We start from the raw sequence: 19,699 nt of genomic DNA on the forward strand, positions 1-19,699 counted from the left end.
AAAAAAAATGTCGACAAATGTCTTCTTCTGTCCAAAACCCAAAGATATTCAGTTTACTGTCATACAGGAAGAAAGAAAGCAGAATAATCATATTTAAACAGCTGGAATGAGAAGATTTAGACTTTTTACCTTTAAAATTTTTTTGAAAAGATTAATCAGTTATCAAATACCTGATGACTAATTTAACAATTGACAAGTAATTGATAATCACTGCAGGTATAGCAGCTACACTAAGTCTGTCAACATGATACCAATTCACATGTGACAAAGTAAAACTACACAGTGGTGTGTATCAGTGGAAGTCACATCAGTGACAGCTGATGCGACTTCCTCAACGTACACTGTAATTCTTTATCAACACGAAATATTTGGGAGGTTTAATGTATGCAGAATTTTCAAAAGTAGCCGTATGATTAGAAAAGTGTTGTAAACTATGGCGAGAATAAAGATGCAAATGACAAATTTGCAATCACATTTTAAACAGACAGAAATTTGAGTGGAGTTTGGCGAGGTGCTCTCCGCGTACAGACAGGAGGCAGTATTGAAGCTAGCAATGTAGCTATTGATAGTCCACTGATAAAAGCAACAAGTGAGCATCAGGTAACCGAGTTCCTTTACTTTGACTTTACAAGTCTGTTAAAGAAAATATCTTACAAGATTTTAGCTGTTTTTGAACAAAAGCTAACAGGCTAACTTAGCCACAATAGCTGACGAATGTTTCAAACGCAGTAGCAGTCTGCCTAGCAAACTGGTAAGGTTGATTTAGCAATATGTCTGCAGACGAATACATATTTTTTTGGAAAGATTGCTATTCTTTGGGAGAATTTATTGTCAAAGTGACGAGAAAGGTTGAAGTTACGCTTAGCTTAGCTACAGCATTTCACCGCAGTGTAACAAATCAACAAATTAGCCTCATGATACACGACTCGCACGCGACCACGACAAGCTAACGGACCGTTTAGCTCCGGACACGTTGAGCTTCATTTAAACAGCATTAAAGTCACAGCACGGTCAGGTAGTTATTTACCGTCAGTGTGGAGCTGTTGTAATCAGCCGATGAGCTTTGTGGCGTCTGAAGATCTGTTGACAGAAACAAACCTGCTACACCTCTTCCACTCTACGGTTTTCAAATTAAACGTACGCAGTTCTATCTACGTTGTACTGAACCTGTCAAAATAAAAGCGCTCTCATGAGATCTACGATGTGTTCGCCCCCTGGTGGCTATTTGGTGTATTTATAATTGAAGCACCTAATGGGCATTTTCGCCTCTCAGTGTTATTCTGTAAATAATTGTCATAATTTTATTTTTTTAATAAGTGAATAATAATTTGGTTATCTTAGTTTATCTCCAAGTTATTAAAAGAACTCCCTGCAAATCATGCTGATGAGTGAATACAGTATGTTTTATTTGTATTTGTTTTGCTTTGTTCACGTAAGTTAAATAAAACTACGTTGTTAAATAATAATAATAAAACAGGTTAAGATCTACACTATTTTAAATTATAGACCTCCTACTGGTTAAACTGGTATCAGTAAATGCTTAATATAACTTCAAAGAGAAAACATTTAAACTACACAGACGGAACCGCCTGAGGGACAATTTTGTGTGCGGAAGTAGGCGAATGGCTCTGACAGTTCCTGGTTCTACACTGTAAACTATGCAGAGTTAAACATATGCAGTCGAGCTTTAAAAAAAAAAGTTTATTAATAAGTCGTCCCATGTAAACTAAAGAGAAGTTTTTTGCATCCGAATGCCGAGCAGCGCGACAGACAGAGACGTTTTCAGAGATAGTCTCGGAGGCTCGTCGGGGGATATGCATCGTACAGATCTAATGGGAGGAATAACCGGAGAGGGACCCGCTGGGAGTCCGGTTGCGCCCCGGAATGGCCCCAAACCCCGGGCCGCCGTCGTGCTGTCGGTGCTGGCCTCAGCGGTGACTGTGGCCGCTGTCGGTTGTTTCTGCGCGCTCGTGTACCCCATAGTAAAAGGTAAGCGCGCGTGCACGTGGTCACTTAATAGGGAGGTGTGTGTCACACGCGCGCACAGTGTCGCTGAAACATCAGCTCATGACTGGTTTGAATGGTTCGTAAACTTTATGAACAACCAGGGAAGGGGACGCGCATTGCTCCGTCTGGGGTGTCGCAAGGTCGTCATAATGTGTTTTTACCAAATGGCTGGTGGCTACATAGTTTTTTGGTCACTCTCTCTTACCGTTTCAGGCAAAGCAGAGGCGTTGTTGTGGTGTTGACACATTGGAGGCTCCGTCCAGCAAACAGATGTTTACGTTTTAACATTAAAGCTGCACAACTTTTAAAATTATTCCAGAGTCAAATGAATATAAAGTTTAAAATGCTGTTCTCAAAGCCGAGTAAGATCATCCAGCTTTCTTTATATACTTACCCAATATTCCACATTAATATTACAGTGAGATTTATATAAAGTGTATGATTTTGTGCTTTTGACATGCTTGTTGCCATTAATTTTATTTTCCACCTGTGACATTGCCTTTTTTCTTGACTTGCAACAATAATTTTTTCTTTTTCTTGCAGTGCTTTATTTTTAAATAACTTATTCTTCTTTGAATGCTCTACTTGTGGGTGATACACTGTAAAACACCTGGAAAATTCCTCATATGTGAAAACCTACTTGGCATTAAAACAGATTTGAATTCTGAGTCTAACTTTGACTAACCCTTTAAATAGTCCAGTAGAAGAAATGCAGATGCCTCTGATGAGAAAAAGCTCACCCATGAAGTCCCATACCCCAAATAAATAGCTGATAATAATAATCTGAGGTCTGTGTAGTTAAGAAAAAATGCAGAGAATTCTGTCATAGTAATGATCTAACTACAGCTACTCACAAAAAACAATAAGATTCATTGTAGTTTTTTATGCATTCTCATTTTTGTAAAAAAAAAAAACAAAAAACAAACATTTAAAACGTTTTAAAAAGTCTTCATTTTTGTACACCATTCAGGGGCTATAGCATTAAACGCTTTGGGCCTTTTTTTGTAGCCATGGTTGCTAAAGGTGCGCTTTTTTAGTTGCTGATGGAAACTTAGAAGAAAATTTACTATTAAATGATGTAAGATAAGTACACATAGGATGTCAAAAATGTCATTGTTCTGCTCAGGACACCCACCTAGTTGAGACATCAGAATCCACCCCTGGTTAGAGCTCAGAATAAAATCCCTGCTGGCTTTATTTCCACTCACGAAAGAAAATCTTACCAGTTTTCAAATATTTTATTTGAGTATGTTGTTGAAAATATACAAATCAGCTCATGGTCAGCTCATGACTGCATTGTCTGTTCAAACTTGGTCACCTACAGTTCTACAATGTGAAATGTAATTTGAGAAGATCACGTTTGTTATTAAGCAAAATGCGAGTCACTGGAAATTTTTTACAAACAAGAAACATCATCAGATTCCAGGGAGTCTGATCTGAACTGTACCATGGCAGAGAAAGTTCATTTTAACCTTGAAAAGACTCAAAGTCCACTCACTTCCTGCTGGCTTATGAAAATGGAGAGATGAGGCTGACAGAACCAGAAATGAGTCGAAACTGGACCCGATTATTTTTAACTATATTCCAACATTTGGTGAAATTATGAAAGAAGACAGCAACAGTAATTCAATTGGTGCCATTCAGTACACTATTGTAAAATCCATAATTTTCACAAACCAGTTGAAGTATTTGATTTGCTGTGTGTACAGTCGTGATGCTGCTGTTGTTTGTAAGTTGTGATATTGATTGATGACTGTTTCAGAGCTGCGAGCAGAGAGAGTGAGAGGAGAGGATGGGACTGAACAGAGGATGCTGGGTGAGTATTGATCCACTGCTCCATCAGGATATTTTTAATCTTCTTCATGCACAGTTTTGACTTCACATTGAGCTACGTGTACATTAGACACCAATACGGGCTTGTTTTAGCTCTAAAATGCCGGAAAATACTTCTCATTTCACTAAAATGAAAAAGTAGAGCACAACATTTTTAACGACTTTGTTGACAAAACGACAAATGATAATCAAATTAGTTTCTGATTGCTGTAATGCCTTCCAACTAACACACATACAAAAGTAATCAGACACTTTGTTGTGGCTCCAAATCGTGGTCGATTGCATCCAGCTTTAATAAAGAGATGTGCCTGGAACAAAAGTGTGTGAAAAGGAGTGTGTTTGTGCAGGTTTCTGGAGTATCCTGGTGCTGTCAGTATTAGTGGGATGTATCTGCTGTGTCCTCTCATGGACTTTCACCTACCTCAACTCGTACCAGCCTGGCATGGTGTTCCCAACGCTGCTGACACTGGCACACTTCAGGTAACACACGAGTACTTGTCCACCTTTTACATTTGATGATTAAAAACAGGAACCAATGTCTGTCTCTCTCTCTGTGGGTTTTCTTCCAGAGATGGATCCGGCCACGATTTTCACATGAGTTATGGGGTTGCTGTTCTTAACGGCATCATGGCCATGCTCACCGTCATCTGGAGCCTCTCCTGACACACGGGCACAACCTCACCAGAAACCTCCAGGCGGACAATTCTCCAGTACTGGGCAGCGACTGTACTCCAACAGTGTAAAGACATCTAAGGCGTTCTCTCGTGTTACATTAAACAAAAAGTTTGGAATGGAAGTTTAGTTATTAGGTACTCTTGATCCATGTATTACCAACAGTGTAGACAGGGCTGTGGCATTGTATAATTCAAATGCCATACAGTATTTACAGTATACGTAGGAAGTAAGTACACCTCTTGAGTATCTCCTCTTCAAAGCGTTGAAAATAAAGCCCCTAAAGTAGAAACTTCAAGGAAACTGAACACATCTGTAAGCGCTGACCCACACAAACAAAGTTTCAGTAGTAATGAGGAGGTATGGAATGAGCCACTTAACAGTACCACTAATCAGAGCTGCTGCAGTATAGTTGTAATCCTGCAGTGACACCACAGACAATGCTCTGCTTTCACCATCTAGCTCAGACGAGGAGGTGCTCTCAGACTTGGCACGGGGATTATCAAAGGAAATCAGTTTTCCATTTGATTTGAGTTTCTGTGACATCAAGTGCGAAGAATGCTGCATATCTTCTACCTGTATGGACGGCATTCAAGTGAAACAACCTTGCTTCCTCTTTGGCACAAAACGGCAAAATTTGAGATCATGAAAAGAAGCACGATGAATATCGGAACACATTTTTTTGGTGGAGTAAGACAAAAAATACTGGCTGACAAGATGATTACCGGTCTGCAGAAGAGGAATATTCCAGCACGATAAGGATTTAATGCACCCTATATATGTTTTTTTGCTGTGGACAGCCCAATATGCCAACAACACAGAACTGAAGACTTGCGGCTCAAGAACATGTGAATTTTCACCTCAAGGTGTGAAAGTGCCTGTCAGAAGCAGGCAGCACTGAATATAGAGCTGGCTATGGCAGACTGTCGGTGATTCAAAGTGCTTGTAGTCACAGAATTACATGCAGCAGCTTTGGGGAAAACAAACTACAAAAGAATTAAAGGTTTGAATTAGTTTCACAGTTCTGAAAGTGTTGTCTTCATAATTTTCTGTGTATGATGTAACTGCTATATACATGTGTAAATGGAATTAAAGTAGTTACAGCTTGTATCAGTATGCACCAGCGTTTCTCATGTTTCATGTTCAGGACAGTTCGGGGTTTTAGACTGGTTATAAACTGGTTGTTGGAAGACACATCCAGTAAAATATCTTTCTAGAGTTGATGTGCAGAGTAAAGTGAACAACAAAATTTGCAGAGGTTGTAAAATATCTATGCTATGAAGAGCCACAGTTGGGCTTTTGCAGTATTGGTAACACCTGTGGGTACTTAAAAAAGTGGATTTAATGTTTTTTTAATTTTTGTCATTAAAAAAAAGTCAAGCAAATTCAAGTTACGTTTTTTTCTTTTTTACGATTTAAGTTATAATTACTGCTGCCTTGGTGATAACGAGGTCAAGAAATATCTTGAAAAGAAAAACAATGTGGGGAAAAATATTGTGCCTTCTGTGATCAACTTCATCATACAAACCTGCACATACCAAAAAACACACAACTAGTGACCACCTTAGAATGATAGAACATGAGAGTAAGCTCCTGTTGTTATGAAATCAGGATGGTTTTTATTTTCAAGTCTCTCGGTTGAGTCCACAGGCCTAAAATAAATGGTCAGTTTCAGAGGTAGGATGTATCTCAGCTGGACGTCTCCTGGCCTTTATCCTGGACCCTCTGTCCTCTCTGACTCACTTTTATCTCCCACGTGGAGGTGGCTCCTCTGTCCTGGAAACACATGAAACATGCATCAGTCCAGCTTCCCTGTGGGAGTAAACGCTGCATCCACATTTTCATTTCAACATGAACCAGCATACCTTTATCAGCACGCCTAAGGGTGCCAGGTCATTTCTGAGGGTGTCGCAGGCTTTGAGGAGGGGGATTCTGTCTGGGTAAAGTCCAGGTTTCTTGGGGGATCCAGTGGTTGAATCATCCTGATGAGTGAGTGCGAACGCTCGAACTTCACTTCTGAAATGTGTCAGCTGTTCCACGACGGCCTGCAGGCTCCCACCGCTGCTCAGGACATCGGCCTCCTGCACAGGGGAAATATGTGGAAGAAATCAGAACATCGAATGTATCCCACCAATAAGTATTGAAGTGCCCAACATAGAAACCCCACTTTATACCTCTGTCCCGCTTTCTTTTTAAGTTGTATGTAAAAAGAACACACACTTAGACACTTTTTAGCCCTCCCACTCTAAAATGAACCCAGCGCTCTTGGCTGTGTATCAAAGCCAGACTTATTTTACTCCCCTGTAGCTACAGAGCTCCACTGTTGTCCAAACACTATTAAAAAAACATCAGCGAGGCACTGTTCCTTTACCATGAACGCGCAGTACAGTTTGTTTTCACTCAGAGTCACATACACCGTCCTGCTGCCTCCTCAAATGACACAAATCTGAAAATCGACACACATAATCCATCAGTCCTGACCTTACTGTGCAGCAGATCGATCCCAAACACATCCAGGATCTCTCTGATGTAGGTGGTGATGGCTCCAAACACAGCAGGGCTCCGGGCTCCTCCATCAGACTGAACAGAAACATAACACACACCGGTGAAATCAACATGTCAGCCAGGGTTGGGTTTCAGATTGTAACCGTTTACATCTGGGGTTTCACTGAATTGTTCACAAACTTGTTTTAGTCTGCAATCTCAGTCTTAGTTTTAATTAACCACACTGGACAACCTTGGCATTTTAGCTACAGTTCTGGTGACAAACACTGATTTACATATCAGAATTAGTGCTACTGTAACCTTTAAGTAATGTCGGTCAGCTGTGTCAGACACACTGAGTTACCGTAGAAACAGGGTGCAGTTGGCAGTTTCCGTGATAAACCAGATTCATCAGAGCGCTGACGGCTCTCGGTGTGTCAAAGTCATCTGCCAGAGCTTTCAGCACAGTGGATTTAGTCTCAGCCAACCTGAAAAAACACAGAGAGGGAATACATCTAAGTGATGTAAAACTCCTAACAGACACACAACCTGATGCACTTTGGATCTGCAGGTGCTGTTTAAAATCACTGATGGATGTGGAGAGCCTAGAACCTGCAGCCAATCTGTTCTCCATAACCTTATTCATGGCACGATAACTTTGTTACATTAAACAGAACAGCTCTCTCTCCTTCTTTGTGGTTGTTTGGATTCCACAGAGATGCAGGACTTTATATTGCCGTGAAAAATGTAACAGGCCCAGAAACTGCTTGGATTTCAGAGGTTAATACCAACTTATAGGAAAGAATCAGACTGAAGAGGAAGCCGATACCTCTCCCAGAGAAAATCCTCCTGCACTGGTGAACACTGTAGCTGACCCTTCATGTAGGCCTGAGCGTCGTGGATGAAGGTGGAGATGGTTCCCAGAGAGCTCTGAGCCTCCGACATGCTGTTGTCACTGTAGTCTATAGCTGTGGAGACATCAGGGGACATCACAATGTTGAAATGATTTCCATGAATGCGCTATTTTCTGATGCACTGGATGCAACAACCTGCAGCTACATCCAAACCAAGACATTCACAACAACTCCTTTATTGTTCCCACCTGATCTGTATTTGGTCAAAAGACAGAACATCCGGAATTCATTGGCAGAGTAAGACTCCAGAAAATCCTGGTGGATGACAAAGAAACGATCATTTCCACAAACTTGAACAGACAGTGTAGAAGATCATTGCTATGTCTCAAAACTCAATAAGTGATAAATAATTCATGAGGACTTTACCTTGATCGTAATATAGTTCTTTAAAGATTTAGACATTTTCTCTGCACTGCCTTTTAGATGTAAGTGCCCTAAAAAACAATAAAAAATAGTCAGTCGTTGCAGAGCTGAGTTCAGAGTTCTCATAGACTAACAGAAAAAAAAATAACTCCAACTATATGCCTGATGGAACCGCATGTCACACATGATTAGTTTAAGGACTGTCGGAAAGTTTCAAATCCGATGATTTCCAAGTTTTTCTAAAATTTTCTCTGCTTCTAGCCATGATTGTGCTGTTTCCATCGAGATGGAGGACTTTATAGTGCAGTGAAAATGAGCCCACAAGACTAAAAACTGCCTTGAAAACTAAAGAACAGCGTTATAGTGAAGCCTGAAATGCGACAAAACTGGTCATGTATAGTGGAAATTCATAAACGACAAAAGTAGACACAATAGAATACAGGATTGACAATAGCTTTGTGTGTAGGAAGCAAAAACATTCATATAAACACAAAGCATCCTCTGCAAAAAGCCAAGTGTGGGAGCTTTAGGATTCACCTGAGTGGAGGAAGTAGTTTGCCCACTGTCCACACTGATGATAAGCTTCACTCTGAGCAATCTCATTCTCGTGGTGAGGGAAGGCCAAGTCAATACCTCCTGAGTGAATGTCCAGCTGACTCCCGAACACACAGCTGAGACACACAACATGAGCAAACAGTCGGCTATTTAATCAGTCATGATTTCATTTGTTGTCTTCGTGACAGCACAAACTTTTGAATGTGTCACAGCATGAAGAATGTTGCTGAAGACTAAAGAAACGCTGACTTTAGCTTGTACTAGGTGAATGAAGCAACTTTGTACTGAAGAACTGAACATGTTCCAAGTTTTCAGAAAGGTACAAGCATGGACTAAAGCACAGCGTCAGACTACATAAAGCAAGCAGGTTGTTGTGAGTCCAAACCTCGCGACGGTCGAGCATTCAATGTGCCAGCCTGGTCTTCCTCTGCCCCACGGAGACTCCCAGTACGGTTCCCGAGGTTTAGACTGCTTCCACAGAGCGAAATCCCTCGGGTCTCGTTTACTTGAGCTGCCTGGAGAAGCATACAGTTTGTTATCCATCAGTACAGTCCGTGTAATACAGAAAAAGCAGCCAAGAATTAGGAATCAATCAATCAATCAATCAATCTGATTGTTAGTAATCAAGGAGACTGATAATCAGTATTTAAACTGATGTACAGTTGCAGTGAATTGGTGTCAAAATAAAAAAACCTTCATCACAAAACTGTCCTGATATTTGCACTTATATTTTATATGTATTACAGACTAATCCTTTAATTTCAATAGGCTACAGAAAAAACATTTATCTGCACTTTTGTTAAGAAATTACCCATGTCAATGGGATCTGACAAACATTAATAACTCTTATATTGTAGTATATGTGACTAAAGCACAGCAGGAACACTGACCAGCTTCTCCCTGAGACTCCACAGCTCCCACAAACTTTCCATAACGGTCACCAATGGACTGGATGTCAAAATACACATCACCTGCAACGAGACAAGTTCACAAATGTCAACTCATGCACTTTGGTCTTAACAGAAAAAAACCAAGTGTGAGGTCCTAATAATTCACCTTCTTTTGTGGCATAAGCGTGTCCATTTTTGATGATCCCCTCAATAAACGCAACAATATGATGCACATTCTCAGTGACTCTTAAATACACTGCAGGAGGAATCACCTCAAAAACAACGACAGAACATGAAGACATGTTAATAAATAAACACAGAAGCTGAAGTTTGTTCCTCACAACAGATGTGTTGTGTTTTAATGCACATTACAAAGTTATAGGTTAACATGCTGTTCTAAGAGCACCAAGAGAAGTGAGTACAATATGAATGTTAAATTCAAAATCCTATCGCCTTACAGTACTTCTATTTTAAACAATAGGATATGTGCTCTTATTTGAAATTATAAACCAACAGGGTGTATTTACTACATTAAAAGTACAGGCCCCACAGTAGGAAGTCAAAGCTTCTTATGTCCACCTTTATTTCTGATGACACACTCAACCCGTGTCAGCATAGAGAATACCAAATTTCTGCAGGGATGCTGTATCATTCTTCAAAGACTATTTTTTCAGCTGAGGTCTACGCAATTAGCCTGATTAGAAACTTGATTTCAGTGATCGCAGATGTATTCACCAACATTGCATTAAGTTTCTACTTGGGTGCATGTTTTAGCAATATAATCTTTCTAAAGTATCCACTCTTGATTGTTCACAGGATTAAATAGTCTACTTCTAAACTTAGAAGTATTTAAATTAGTAGATGTGTTGCAATGTATAAGTGATACTACTGTTCACTGCATTACTGTGCTGTTCTAAATGCAGCTCACGTAACTTCATCTTAAAGATTTACATCAGCTTTAACAGTACAGTAGTCCGTAAATCAAATCCCACACACACCTTTAATGCCAGCATGTCCTTCTTGAAATCATCCTCATACATTCTGGCTACGACGGCTGGAGAAATATTCTCCTGTCACACAAGGGAAGGTTGTGAATGAGCATGATTTCAACAATAAAAACAGCACCCATAAGATGTCATGATCTGTTGTGGTGTTTACCTCCCAGCTTCTTTTGATAATCTTGTCATCTATGTCAGTGATGACCATGGCGTGGATGACAGTGACTCCAAAGAAGCTGGACAGGATCCTCTGCAGGATGTCAAACCTCACATAGGAGCTGTGACAGGACACAGGTTCAGATTTAGCTCAGTTACTTACTGTTTGTGCAAAAGGTGAGTGTGTTCACATTTACCATGCATGACCCAGGTGAGCGTGGTCGTACACGGTGGGTCCACAGCTGTACCTGAACACCACATGGACACAACAGAGCAGGTTAATAAGCTGCTATGAATGTAAACAGTGTATAATAAACACAGAGCTAGCCGTACCAGGTAGCGACCCCCTCTCTAGCCAGAATCAGAGGCTCTTTCTGTTTCGTCAGGCTGTTGAAAGTCTTTAAACCGGTGTCAAACCCGCTCGGTTTCACCCATTTCTTCCCCGAAACGCCGCAGCAGGTTCCATTTGCTCTGAACGTGTTCAAAACCCCGCCGAGGACCTTTGCTTCCAGCGACCTCACCGGGAGCCTCCACATAGTTCAACCCCGCTGCGTCTCAAGCTAGCTTAGCTTAGCTTAGCCTCGCTGCTCCACTGGCACACTGACAGCTAAAGTTTCGTTAGATAATCATTAATATGCATGTTGTTTAGCCTAATGCTGGGGTTTCACGCACTTTCATTTGTGTCACCTCCACACTTCCCACGACGCTGAAGTCGGATTCTGATTCATTGCTGCCCAAGTGCCCTCTAAGGAGAAAGTTAAGGGAAAATTAACCTACAGCACTAAGTGGCTGTTTTGTTTTGTTTTGTTTGTTTTTTACAATTTATGAAATTGCTAAATAAATAAATGAACTTAAAAAAATATATATATATATATATTTCTTTTTACATGTGTATAGACAAATACACATGCAAATCAAAACCTGGACTAGATTATGTCAGAGGCTGAAGTCTCTGGTCAATAAAAACTTAATTCTATTCATGAAAATATAAAAAATGGAACATCTGAGAGTTCATCAGAGATTTCACTGATTTTGTTATTTATTTTTCTCTTAACTCTATATTTAAAACCCCTCATATAATAGTTTTTGATCAGTGAAACTTTTATTGTAATTGTGAAAATGCCGCAAAGGCTGATATCTGTTGATTTGTTTGTGTTTTTACAAATAGAATGAATGTTTCGCAAATTTGAAAGTAGGTTTCAGAACCATTAAGTGTTATTAAAGATGTCCAACAAGAGAAGCTGTCGCTCAGTACTACAAGTCAAATTCCCCTCAACTTTTCCCTTAACCAACGAATCGGAAGCAAACTTCAGCTTCCCGCATGTTCTCGCGAGAGTCAAATACCGGAAGTGTTGATTCGTATCATGTGATTTGCTCTTGCTGGCTCTCTGAGCAGCTATGTCAGAATAATTTTGACAGGACGGTTTGAGAAGAAGCTCTCGCTTTATCCAGGAGGAATTATTGAAGATGCAGAACGTGATAAACACAGTGAAGGGCACCGCTCTGGGAGTGGCCGAGTTCCTCACTCCTGTGCTGAAGGTAAACTTCCATTACTCAGCTAGCTTGTTGATAGGTGGTAGCTAGGAGGAGATATCAGGAACTCATGAAAACATGTCAGTGCTGCCTAGTAGCTTATAGTAGCATGTGTCACGGTGCTCGTTTTTGTTCACCTAAACACGGTTTAACAGTGAAGACCTGAGGTTTATGAAGTATTGATCCTTCGTGAGTGTGTTAAGCTAAATGCGCTGCAGCTCTTCTGTTTACAAGCTGGAACTGAAAGTGTTTGTGTGTCTCTAAGATGCAGTTTTGTTATTGATCACAGGAATCGAAATTCAAAGAGACTGGAGTCATTACACCAGAAGAGGTAAGAATGCACATCTTACATTTTCACAGATCTGTTAGTTTATCGCATGTGTGTGTGTTTCATGCTTATTGCTCTCTTTTTGTGTTTCAGTTTGTTGCAGCTGGAGATCACCTGGTTCATCACTGCCCCACATGGAAATGGTGAGTGTCTACTTGGAGCTGGATCACACATCTATGAATTTCTCATGGGGCATGTGTGTGATGTGATTTCTTCAGTAAAAAGCAACTGGACTTCTCTTTTTGTTCTTGGAGACATTTCAACTCTGATCTAAACAGCATCTTAAGTTCCAACTGACTGAGAGGGAGTTCACAATATATATAGTCACCTCCAAATTCCATAGCTAATGGTTATGAACGTCTCAAGATGATGATTGTGAAACTGCCTGGTGAGCGATGACTCAAGGTGGTAATGGTGGTGAAAGCATTACCGTCTGCAAAGCATTATCCTTTGTCCTTTAGATAAAGTTTGAACAGCTCAGTCTTGTCCTGAGGATCTGGCTCTCTTGCTGTTTATTAGTCTCCCCTACGTATAAGTCTGTGCGCTTCTCACGTCATTGGATTGTACGTACAACATTGCTCCGCTTTTGTTTGGGTATTTTTTTCCTCAGGGGGAGCAAGTTTCTGTCTCAGAATGTTGCTAGGTCTAAAGCGCACCAGTATGTTGTGTTTGAAGAGTCCTTGACACCAGTTGTCTTATACTTACAAGACAGCTTGAGAGTGCTGTCACATGAGTCATAAGCGACTGCACTGAGAGTGCACTGAGTTGGAAAATATTTATTTTAATGTGCACCATTAACAATTTTCCACCAGCATTCCTCTCTTGCATCATTTGCAGTAAAGGGGCTTTTAACTTTAATCAATTTTTATATTCTTCAAAGTTCTCCATTATAACAACCTGTTCTTATTGACTGAAGTAGGCTGCACGCCATCAGTCAGGCACAGAGCCTGATGAAGAAAACCACTGTCATTGTACCCATTATCTCTGATTGGGGTTTTGTTTAGCCAGCTTAAACAAAGAAAGCCAGGCTGTGTTGAACCTGTTTTCAAGACCACCCCTCAAGCAGGGTTAGAGATACTTGTCATTTGTCATTTAAAAAAAAAAACTCACGCAAACTCTGTGGTTTGTAAATACAGTTTAAAACCATCTGAAAACCCCTAAAAGCACTTTGTGTTACTTTGTATTTGTATGAAAAGTATAAATAAAGTCTGATTAAATGATATTTTGGAACTTAGTCTAAGTAGTCAGTATGACCTTTGCCGGTAGTGATGTCAGTGGTTAGTGCTGGTGGTGTTGCATTTTAATGTTACTTTCAGCATTGAATAGGATTGTGTGTAAAATGATACACTCCTCAGTAATAAGTGACCTGTTGTGTGTTTCCAAAATGTGCTCATTTCTCTTTTCTTGTTGTTGAATTTCACAGTATAGTGCAATATCCAACTTGGAGAAACCAAAATTGCATCACACAGTTTGCTGTGCTGTCATCCTCTGGTGCATTACTAAAAAAAACATGTTATTTTCATTTTTGTGTCTTGTATGTTACACGCACATTTATAGAATAGTGTGTTTTTTAGCTTTGAGATTGATTGTTGAAAGATTCCTTAAGTTGCCACTCCGTCATTTTTTATGTGTTGCTTTGAAATACAGCTTTGCATTAATCAGTCAGCATGTGTTGCTTTCTAAAGAAAATCTAAAACAGTGGTTGGTAAAGACAAAAGTTGGGCATTTTGAGACAGTTCTTTTAGCACCACAGCAGCATAAAGGACACACACACTGCATGGCCTGATCTAAAAATAAAACGTTTCTATGCTTGTGATTCCATCTCTTCAGGGCCACTGGAGAAGAAGTGAAGGTGAAGCCATATTTGCCTCCGGATAAACAGTTTCTCCTGACACGCAATGGTAAGAGGTGGATTTAAAGTGGAGACAGCTGCTTCATTGTCCTTCACTGAGTCTGAACGTCAGGCACATTCACTTTGTCACATCAGCAAGTTGTAATCGTTACCCTGGTAATAACTTTTAGCCATGTTTAACTTCCTCCTACTGTATATTCACTGTCTTGCAGTTCCATGTTACAAGCGCTGTAAACAGATGGAGTATTCAGACGAGCTGGAAGCCATCATAGAGGAGGATGATGGAGACGGAGGCTGGGTGGACACTTACCACAACTCAGGTTGGACGCTGTCTCTCAGCATCAATACTTTGCATATATCCTGAACATGGCTGCATCTAGTGCTGCTTTTTCAGTGTCAGAAACCCATGTGGGCTGGATGGATTTTTAAGAAGGGTGGCAGCATATTTCTGTGATTGACAGTTCACTTCTGAAAATGCTCAACAAGGCTTTAATCATTTTGTGAGCTAAAAACAAGCTTAGCAGTCAGAAAGTTGTTGGGGAACGTATCTGGTAATACTAGTTTTCTCAAAGATACAACGTCCAACTTAATGTTACATGGGCGTGTCGTATTACACAGGAGCAAATGTTGTTTGGAGATTTTAAGAGCAATGTTTTAATCATTTCAGTTTGTTTGAATCAATGCCAGATGAAAATTAGATTAAAATAATGTTAAGAACAGTAAATGTTGTACATGTTGATTCCAGGGTTTTTTTGTTCTGCATTTTTGTAACTTGTTTATTACACATTATTATAAGACATTTTTGAGTTCTCTCCTCTTCTATCAATGCTTGTGCTGTTTCCATAGAGGTGCAGGACTTTATATTGCGGGGAAAAATAACCCACAGTGAGGAAAAATGTGACAGGAGCAAAAGAACGCCCAGAAACTGCCTCTGGTTCAGAGGACTGATATGTTTCAGGGCATCCAGAGTTTGTAAAGATGATCTGAATGTGTTTCTGCAGGTGTGTTAGGAGTCACAGATGCTGTAAGGGAAATTTCACTGGACAATAGTAAGGTATGTTTCGCCATTTAAAAAAAAAAAAAAAAGATTTTGTGTGAATTCCGAATGAATTTGAAATCCAAAAACTAATTAGTCTGAATTTTCTTAGGACAAGAATATGAATGCCACGTCTGCAGCGTGTTGTGATGATGATGACGAGGAAGATGAAGATGGAGAAGCAGCAGATATGGAAGGTATTCAATAATGAAGCAGTCATTTTATTTCTTCCGAGCAGCTTGTGGTGTTCCTCACATTCTTACATTCTGCTTTCTTGTCAGAATATGAGGAAAGTGGCCTGTTGGAAACAGATGAGGTAAGCTCAAAGCAGGGCAGCGTTTCACTTATTGTGTTACCTAACGTCAGTCATCATCATCAGTCCAACAAGCAGCTGACTCTTGTCTCGTGTCCCTAGGCGACTCTGGACACCAGTAAAATGGTAGAAACTAAAGCCAAAGCAGAACCTGGGAGTGAAGATGCCATCCTTCAGACTAGAACATATGACCTGTACATCACATATGATAAATACTACCAGACCCCTCGACTCTGGCTGTTTGGATATGATGAAGTATGTACCTGGGCAACATGCTGCTCTGTAAAGTGTTTATCTTGAGCCAATGGGAACATTTTACAGCACATTTGAGATTATATATAAAGTTACAGAGTGTCATATTCGTTTGCCGAAAGCTTCAGTAAGAAACATTCGGCATTTAGGATTGGGAGAGTTTCCAGAGTAAAGATAAAATGGGCTCATCAAGATGTGTCTTCCAGGACAAGCATCAGCTGACTGTAGAGCAGATGTACGAGGACATCAGCCAGGACCACGTGAAGAAGACGGTCACCATTGAGAACCACCCCCACCTTCCTCCACCTGCCATGTGCTCTGTCCACCCGTGCAGGTGAGAGAAACAAATGTGAAACCCCCCCTAACTTTCTTTCTTTAGATACACACACCCATATAAATTACTGAAGGTATTGTGCAAACGTAAAAGTGACCAATGGGTTTGTGTGTGTCGAGACCAATCACATCTACAGTGTTTCTATTCAAATCAATGCACACGACTCACCAAACCAGTTGGCAGCACATTACTGAGCGATTTGACTCCTGCATGCGTGAACACACAGCTACAGGAAGTCAGTGTATATTCAGGCTGCATGATATATTGTTTCAGCAACAACATTGTGACGTTACGATAAATTGAATGAAACTCTTCACCACAACCGCTTGATACAAAATGTAAACTCGTTCTTCTGTTGCAATCCACAACTCAACACTCTACAATGATTCATTCTTTGCAACCTTTTGCTGATGTGATTTCTCTTTCAGACATGCTGAAGTGATGAAAAAGATCATTGAGACTGTGGCGGAAGGAGGAGGAGAACTCGGAGTGCATATGTATCCTTTTATGATTATAACCCACACTGAGGTCTTACTCTGGTGAGAAGAGAGTTTGACTGTTTAAATATGGGAGGGGATAATAGTGTGTTACAGCATCATACTTTCCCTTCCTTAACTGAGACTTTCAGGTATCTTCTGATTTTCCTCAAGTTTGTGCAGGCTGTCATTCCCACAATAGAATACGATTACACAAGACACTTCACCATGTAGCTTCATCATCTGCAGATCAGATAAGAGGATCATCATCAGATTCATCTCTTTACGTTGAGCTATGGCATTAACAATAAAACTTTCTTCAAAGTCCGACCAATGTTATTTCCATCAGCAGCAGTTTGAGTCCTTTATTTACTTTTGTGTTTTCACTCGTCACAGAGCAGGCTAGCAGTTTCCCCCTAGTTTCCGGTCTTGATGCGATGCTAGGCTAACCACACCCTGGACATCTCTGTACTTTGCTCACAGAAGTGAAGCTGATATCCATCCTCTCATCTGACTGTGGGTAAATCTGCAGACGAGGTTACGTCTCAAAAAAGTTGGACGATACCTCTGATGTTTCTTTACAGGTTTGACTTTGTGACCACAATGTGGTGAGCTCTCGCTAAGCTCCTGTTAAGATGCTGTGTTCAAACTCTGTTTCAGACAAGAATTAAATCTGGCTCATCAAAGTGTCAGCCATCCCGACAGCTCAGAAAACAGACTATTCCAAGTGCATACAGTAAAATGTATCAGAAATTCAAACTGCCTCTGATTTTGCAGCAGAAAAAAGCTGTAAGCACAACATTGATGCTTTCTAAAGTTACCTGTCAACAATGTGGCAACCGCACAGCAACAGCATTCACTTTGTTTGTGACGCCTCATGAATGTAAGCCCAATATTCACTCTCCTTTTAGCTTCGGTTTAAACGAACTCCTGACAAAATAACTGTTTCTTTAGCTGCTAAATGCTGCACTGTGTTCACCAGCTTGTGTTTAACTGTGTCTGTCTGCTGTTTGCTGCTGAGCAGGTGGCGCTATTACAGCTTGTTCACTGCCTGCTGCAGTAAACACTGAGCTGAGAGTGAACCAGAACAGTGAGCGAGATGGGCCTGCACTGCACAACTACTTCATTGTACAACTACAAATAATATTCAGAAGAAAATGTGTCAAATCTGTGGGTTTGGAAAGCCGCATCAGTCGGCGCTTCTTGACTATTAATATTGTTCACATGCTTCACTGCAGTGGGTATTATTGCTTCCCTTCTAATGCACTTTGCAGGAGTCATTTCTGAACCTCATTCTAAATCAGCTTTTGATGCCATTTTGTCTTAATGCTGCAGAATCTGAATGTGTTGAGGCCCCTTCACTCACCCGTCGTACTTATGGTTGACTTGCAAGCTTTTTTGTGTGTTTCACTTCAACTTTGGACAGTTTCCCTTTTTTCCTGCAGCTTGTGTCAGAACCTTGAGAATTTCTTTCAGTCTTGCTTTTCCATGTGTAATGTAATGTGAAGGTTTGCTGCGACCTCCACTGTGCAGCATTTTCACGATTCTTTTGTCACAAACCTCTCGGTGTAACAATAAATCAGCAACAGATTTCTCAGCTACGTTGTTTACACAACTATGGATTATAAACTACATTTGGCTCTTCACAGTAACACGTTTCTGACAGTACTTAAACAGTCAAATAAAGCATCTGCTACAGTAATCTGCACTCTACTCTCCTTGTTGTCTGTTGGTTGGATTAAATATTCACTCTGTACCTGTGCCTGTTGGTCCAGTCTTCTGATGTAAATTGCTTGGTGGCAACACTTGACCATTTCAAAGTAATGTACATTTATCAATAAAGAGTTTCCCAAATATTACAAATAGAATGCTGTATTTGTTTATTTATGTTGCCAGGGAGGGGTACAATCAGTGATCTAAAATCCTTTAAGGTCCCTCTTAACTTTAGTATCTTCAAAATATTCAATATATTCTTCCAAAAATATGAATGAACTGTGTAATTTTTTTTTCCTTTTTAACATAGGGGATTTGTGGGATCATGTTATTTAAATAAAGCTGCATTTTAATGTAGTTTTATAGTCACTAGTCATTAAAATCATTTTATGTCTCATTTCAAAGTTATTCAAAAATAAACCATTTGCACCAAATAGTGTAAATACAACTAAATACTCTGCCCTCCTGATCACAGCTGAGAAGCCATGGATGACTCAGCAGTGACCAACAGTCGCATGACAAAAAAAAATTGAACTGCAGGCTGTGTTTGCACAAAGTACATAGGAGATAACAGGAAAACAAAGCATACTGAATAAATAAAATAAATGCAGAAAGCTAGTTGTTGGAAGATGCATGGTGAAATATCTTTATGTTGATTGTGTGAAGAAGTTTGTAGAGATTGTAAAAATTTAAGTAGTTAAATATGATGGGAAACCTATTTTTTTTCCCAGTATGAGTAACACTTGCACAAGTTGAATCTGGGTTTGTCAATTGTTATAAATAAAATAATGAAATTAATGGCATTGTAACTGTGTAATACCGAGTCCTCTCTCCTTCTTTATGGTTGTTCTATTTCCATAGCGGTGCAGAACTTTATACTGAAGTTAAAAATGATCCAACAGTGAGTACAAATGTGATAGAAGCTGTATTAAGTTTACCACAGCTGCTGCAGTTCCACATTCAGACCAGCGGGGGGCGGTGGTGCACCTG

At 40.1% G+C, this 19,699-nt stretch overlaps 4 protein-coding genes across 4 annotated transcripts in view; 2 read left to right on the top strand and 2 right to left on the bottom strand.

The window, feature by feature from the left end:
* The window catches only part of arhgap1 (Rho GTPase activating protein 1), a 26,764-nt gene extending 25,661 nt beyond the window's left edge, over nucleotides 1-1,103 (bottom strand). The window contains exon 1 of the mRNA XM_008279776.1: nucleotides 1,028-1,103. The gene's annotated coding sequence lies outside the window, so the exon portion shown is untranslated. The remainder of the gene's footprint in view (nucleotides 1-1,027) is intronic.
* Nucleotides 1,104-1,619: 516 nt separating this feature from the next.
* arl6ip6 (ADP-ribosylation factor-like 6 interacting protein 6) lies at nucleotides 1,620-5,630 on the top strand. Its single transcript, XM_008279778.1, has 4 exons — nucleotides 1,620-1,989; nucleotides 3,770-3,823; nucleotides 4,188-4,320; nucleotides 4,410-5,630. The coding sequence occupies exons 1-4, from the start codon at nucleotides 1,752-1,754 to the stop codon at nucleotides 4,501-4,503; spliced, it is 519 nt and encodes a 172-aa protein (XP_008278000.1). The 5' UTR covers nucleotides 1,620-1,751; the 3' UTR covers nucleotides 4,504-5,630.
* A 473-nt stretch (nucleotides 5,631-6,103) lies between these two features.
* On the bottom strand, nucleotides 6,104-11,540 carry cars2 (cysteinyl-tRNA synthetase 2, mitochondrial). Its single transcript, XM_008279779.1, has 15 exons — nucleotides 11,206-11,540; nucleotides 11,070-11,120; nucleotides 10,877-10,994; nucleotides 10,717-10,788; nucleotides 9,885-9,990; nucleotides 9,719-9,799; nucleotides 9,214-9,343; nucleotides 8,811-8,944; nucleotides 8,277-8,344; nucleotides 8,099-8,165; nucleotides 7,826-7,964; nucleotides 7,361-7,484; nucleotides 6,994-7,092; nucleotides 6,378-6,593; nucleotides 6,104-6,288 (listed from the first exon to the last, which is right to left on the bottom strand). Exons 1-15 carry the CDS (start codon nucleotides 11,406-11,408, stop codon nucleotides 6,202-6,204), a joined length of 1,695 nt encoding a protein of 564 aa, XP_008278001.1. The 5' UTR covers nucleotides 11,409-11,540; the 3' UTR covers nucleotides 6,104-6,201.
* Nucleotides 11,541-12,227: 687 nt separating this feature from the next.
* On the top strand, nucleotides 12,228-18,861 carry atg3 (autophagy related 3). Its single transcript, XM_008279782.1, has 12 exons — nucleotides 12,228-12,411; nucleotides 12,695-12,736; nucleotides 12,827-12,876; nucleotides 14,564-14,634; nucleotides 14,798-14,905; nucleotides 15,587-15,639; nucleotides 15,734-15,818; nucleotides 15,903-15,937; nucleotides 16,037-16,189; nucleotides 16,393-16,520; nucleotides 16,949-17,017; nucleotides 17,149-18,861. The coding sequence occupies exons 1-12, from the start codon at nucleotides 12,340-12,342 to the stop codon at nucleotides 17,228-17,230; spliced, it is 948 nt and encodes a 315-aa protein (XP_008278004.1). The 5' UTR covers nucleotides 12,228-12,339; the 3' UTR covers nucleotides 17,231-18,861.
* The last annotated feature ends 838 nt before the right edge of the window (nucleotides 18,862-19,699 follow it).

The sequence above is a fragment of the Stegastes partitus genome, unplaced genomic scaffold (genome assembly GCF_000690725.1).
Source record: "Stegastes partitus isolate 25-593 unplaced genomic scaffold, Stegastes_partitus-1.0.2 Scaffold170, whole genome shotgun sequence".
In the NCBI taxonomy this organism is placed as follows: Eukaryota; Metazoa; Chordata; class Actinopteri; family Pomacentridae; genus Stegastes; species Stegastes partitus.

What these genes read in the sequence shown, in the direction of transcription:
- arl6ip6 (XM_008279778.1), top strand. Translation starts at nt 1,752, where the DNA reads ATGCCGAGCAGCGCGACAGACAGAGACGTTTTCAGAGATAGTCTCGGA. An exon ending in CGTGTACCCCATAGTAAAAG is followed by an intron (nt 1,990 to 3,769) that starts GTAAGCGCGCGT and finishes TGACTGTTTCAG; the next exon opens with AGCTGCGAGCAGAGAGAGTG. An exon ending in GACTGAACAGAGGATGCTGG is followed by an intron (nt 3,824 to 4,187) that starts GTGAGTATTGAT and finishes GTGTTTGTGCAG; the next exon opens with GTTTCTGGAGTATCCTGGTG.
- cars2 (XM_008279779.1), bottom strand. Translation starts at nt 11,408, where the DNA reads ATGTGGAGGCTCCCGGTGAGGTCGCTGGAAGCAAAGGTCCTCGGCGGG. An exon ending in GAATGCTCGACCGTCGCGAG is followed by an intron (nt 8,945 to 9,213) that starts GTTTGGACTCAC and finishes TGTGTGTCTCAG; the next exon opens with CTGTGTGTTCGGGAGTCAGC. An exon ending in CCTTAGGCGTGCTGATAAAG is followed by an intron (nt 6,289 to 6,377) that starts GTATGCTGGTTC and finishes ATGTGTTTCCAG; the next exon opens with GACAGAGGAGCCACCTCCAC.
- atg3 (XM_008279782.1), top strand. Translation starts at nt 12,340, where the DNA reads ATGCAGAACGTGATAAACACAGTGAAGGGCACCGCTCTGGGAGTGGCC. An exon ending in CACTGCCCCACATGGAAATG is followed by an intron (nt 12,877 to 14,563) that starts GTGAGTGTCTAC and finishes CCATCTCTTCAG; the next exon opens with GGCCACTGGAGAAGAAGTGA. An exon ending in AGAAGCAGCAGATATGGAAG is followed by an intron (nt 15,819 to 15,902) that starts GTATTCAATAAT and finishes CTTTCTTGTCAG; the next exon opens with AATATGAGGAAAGTGGCCTG.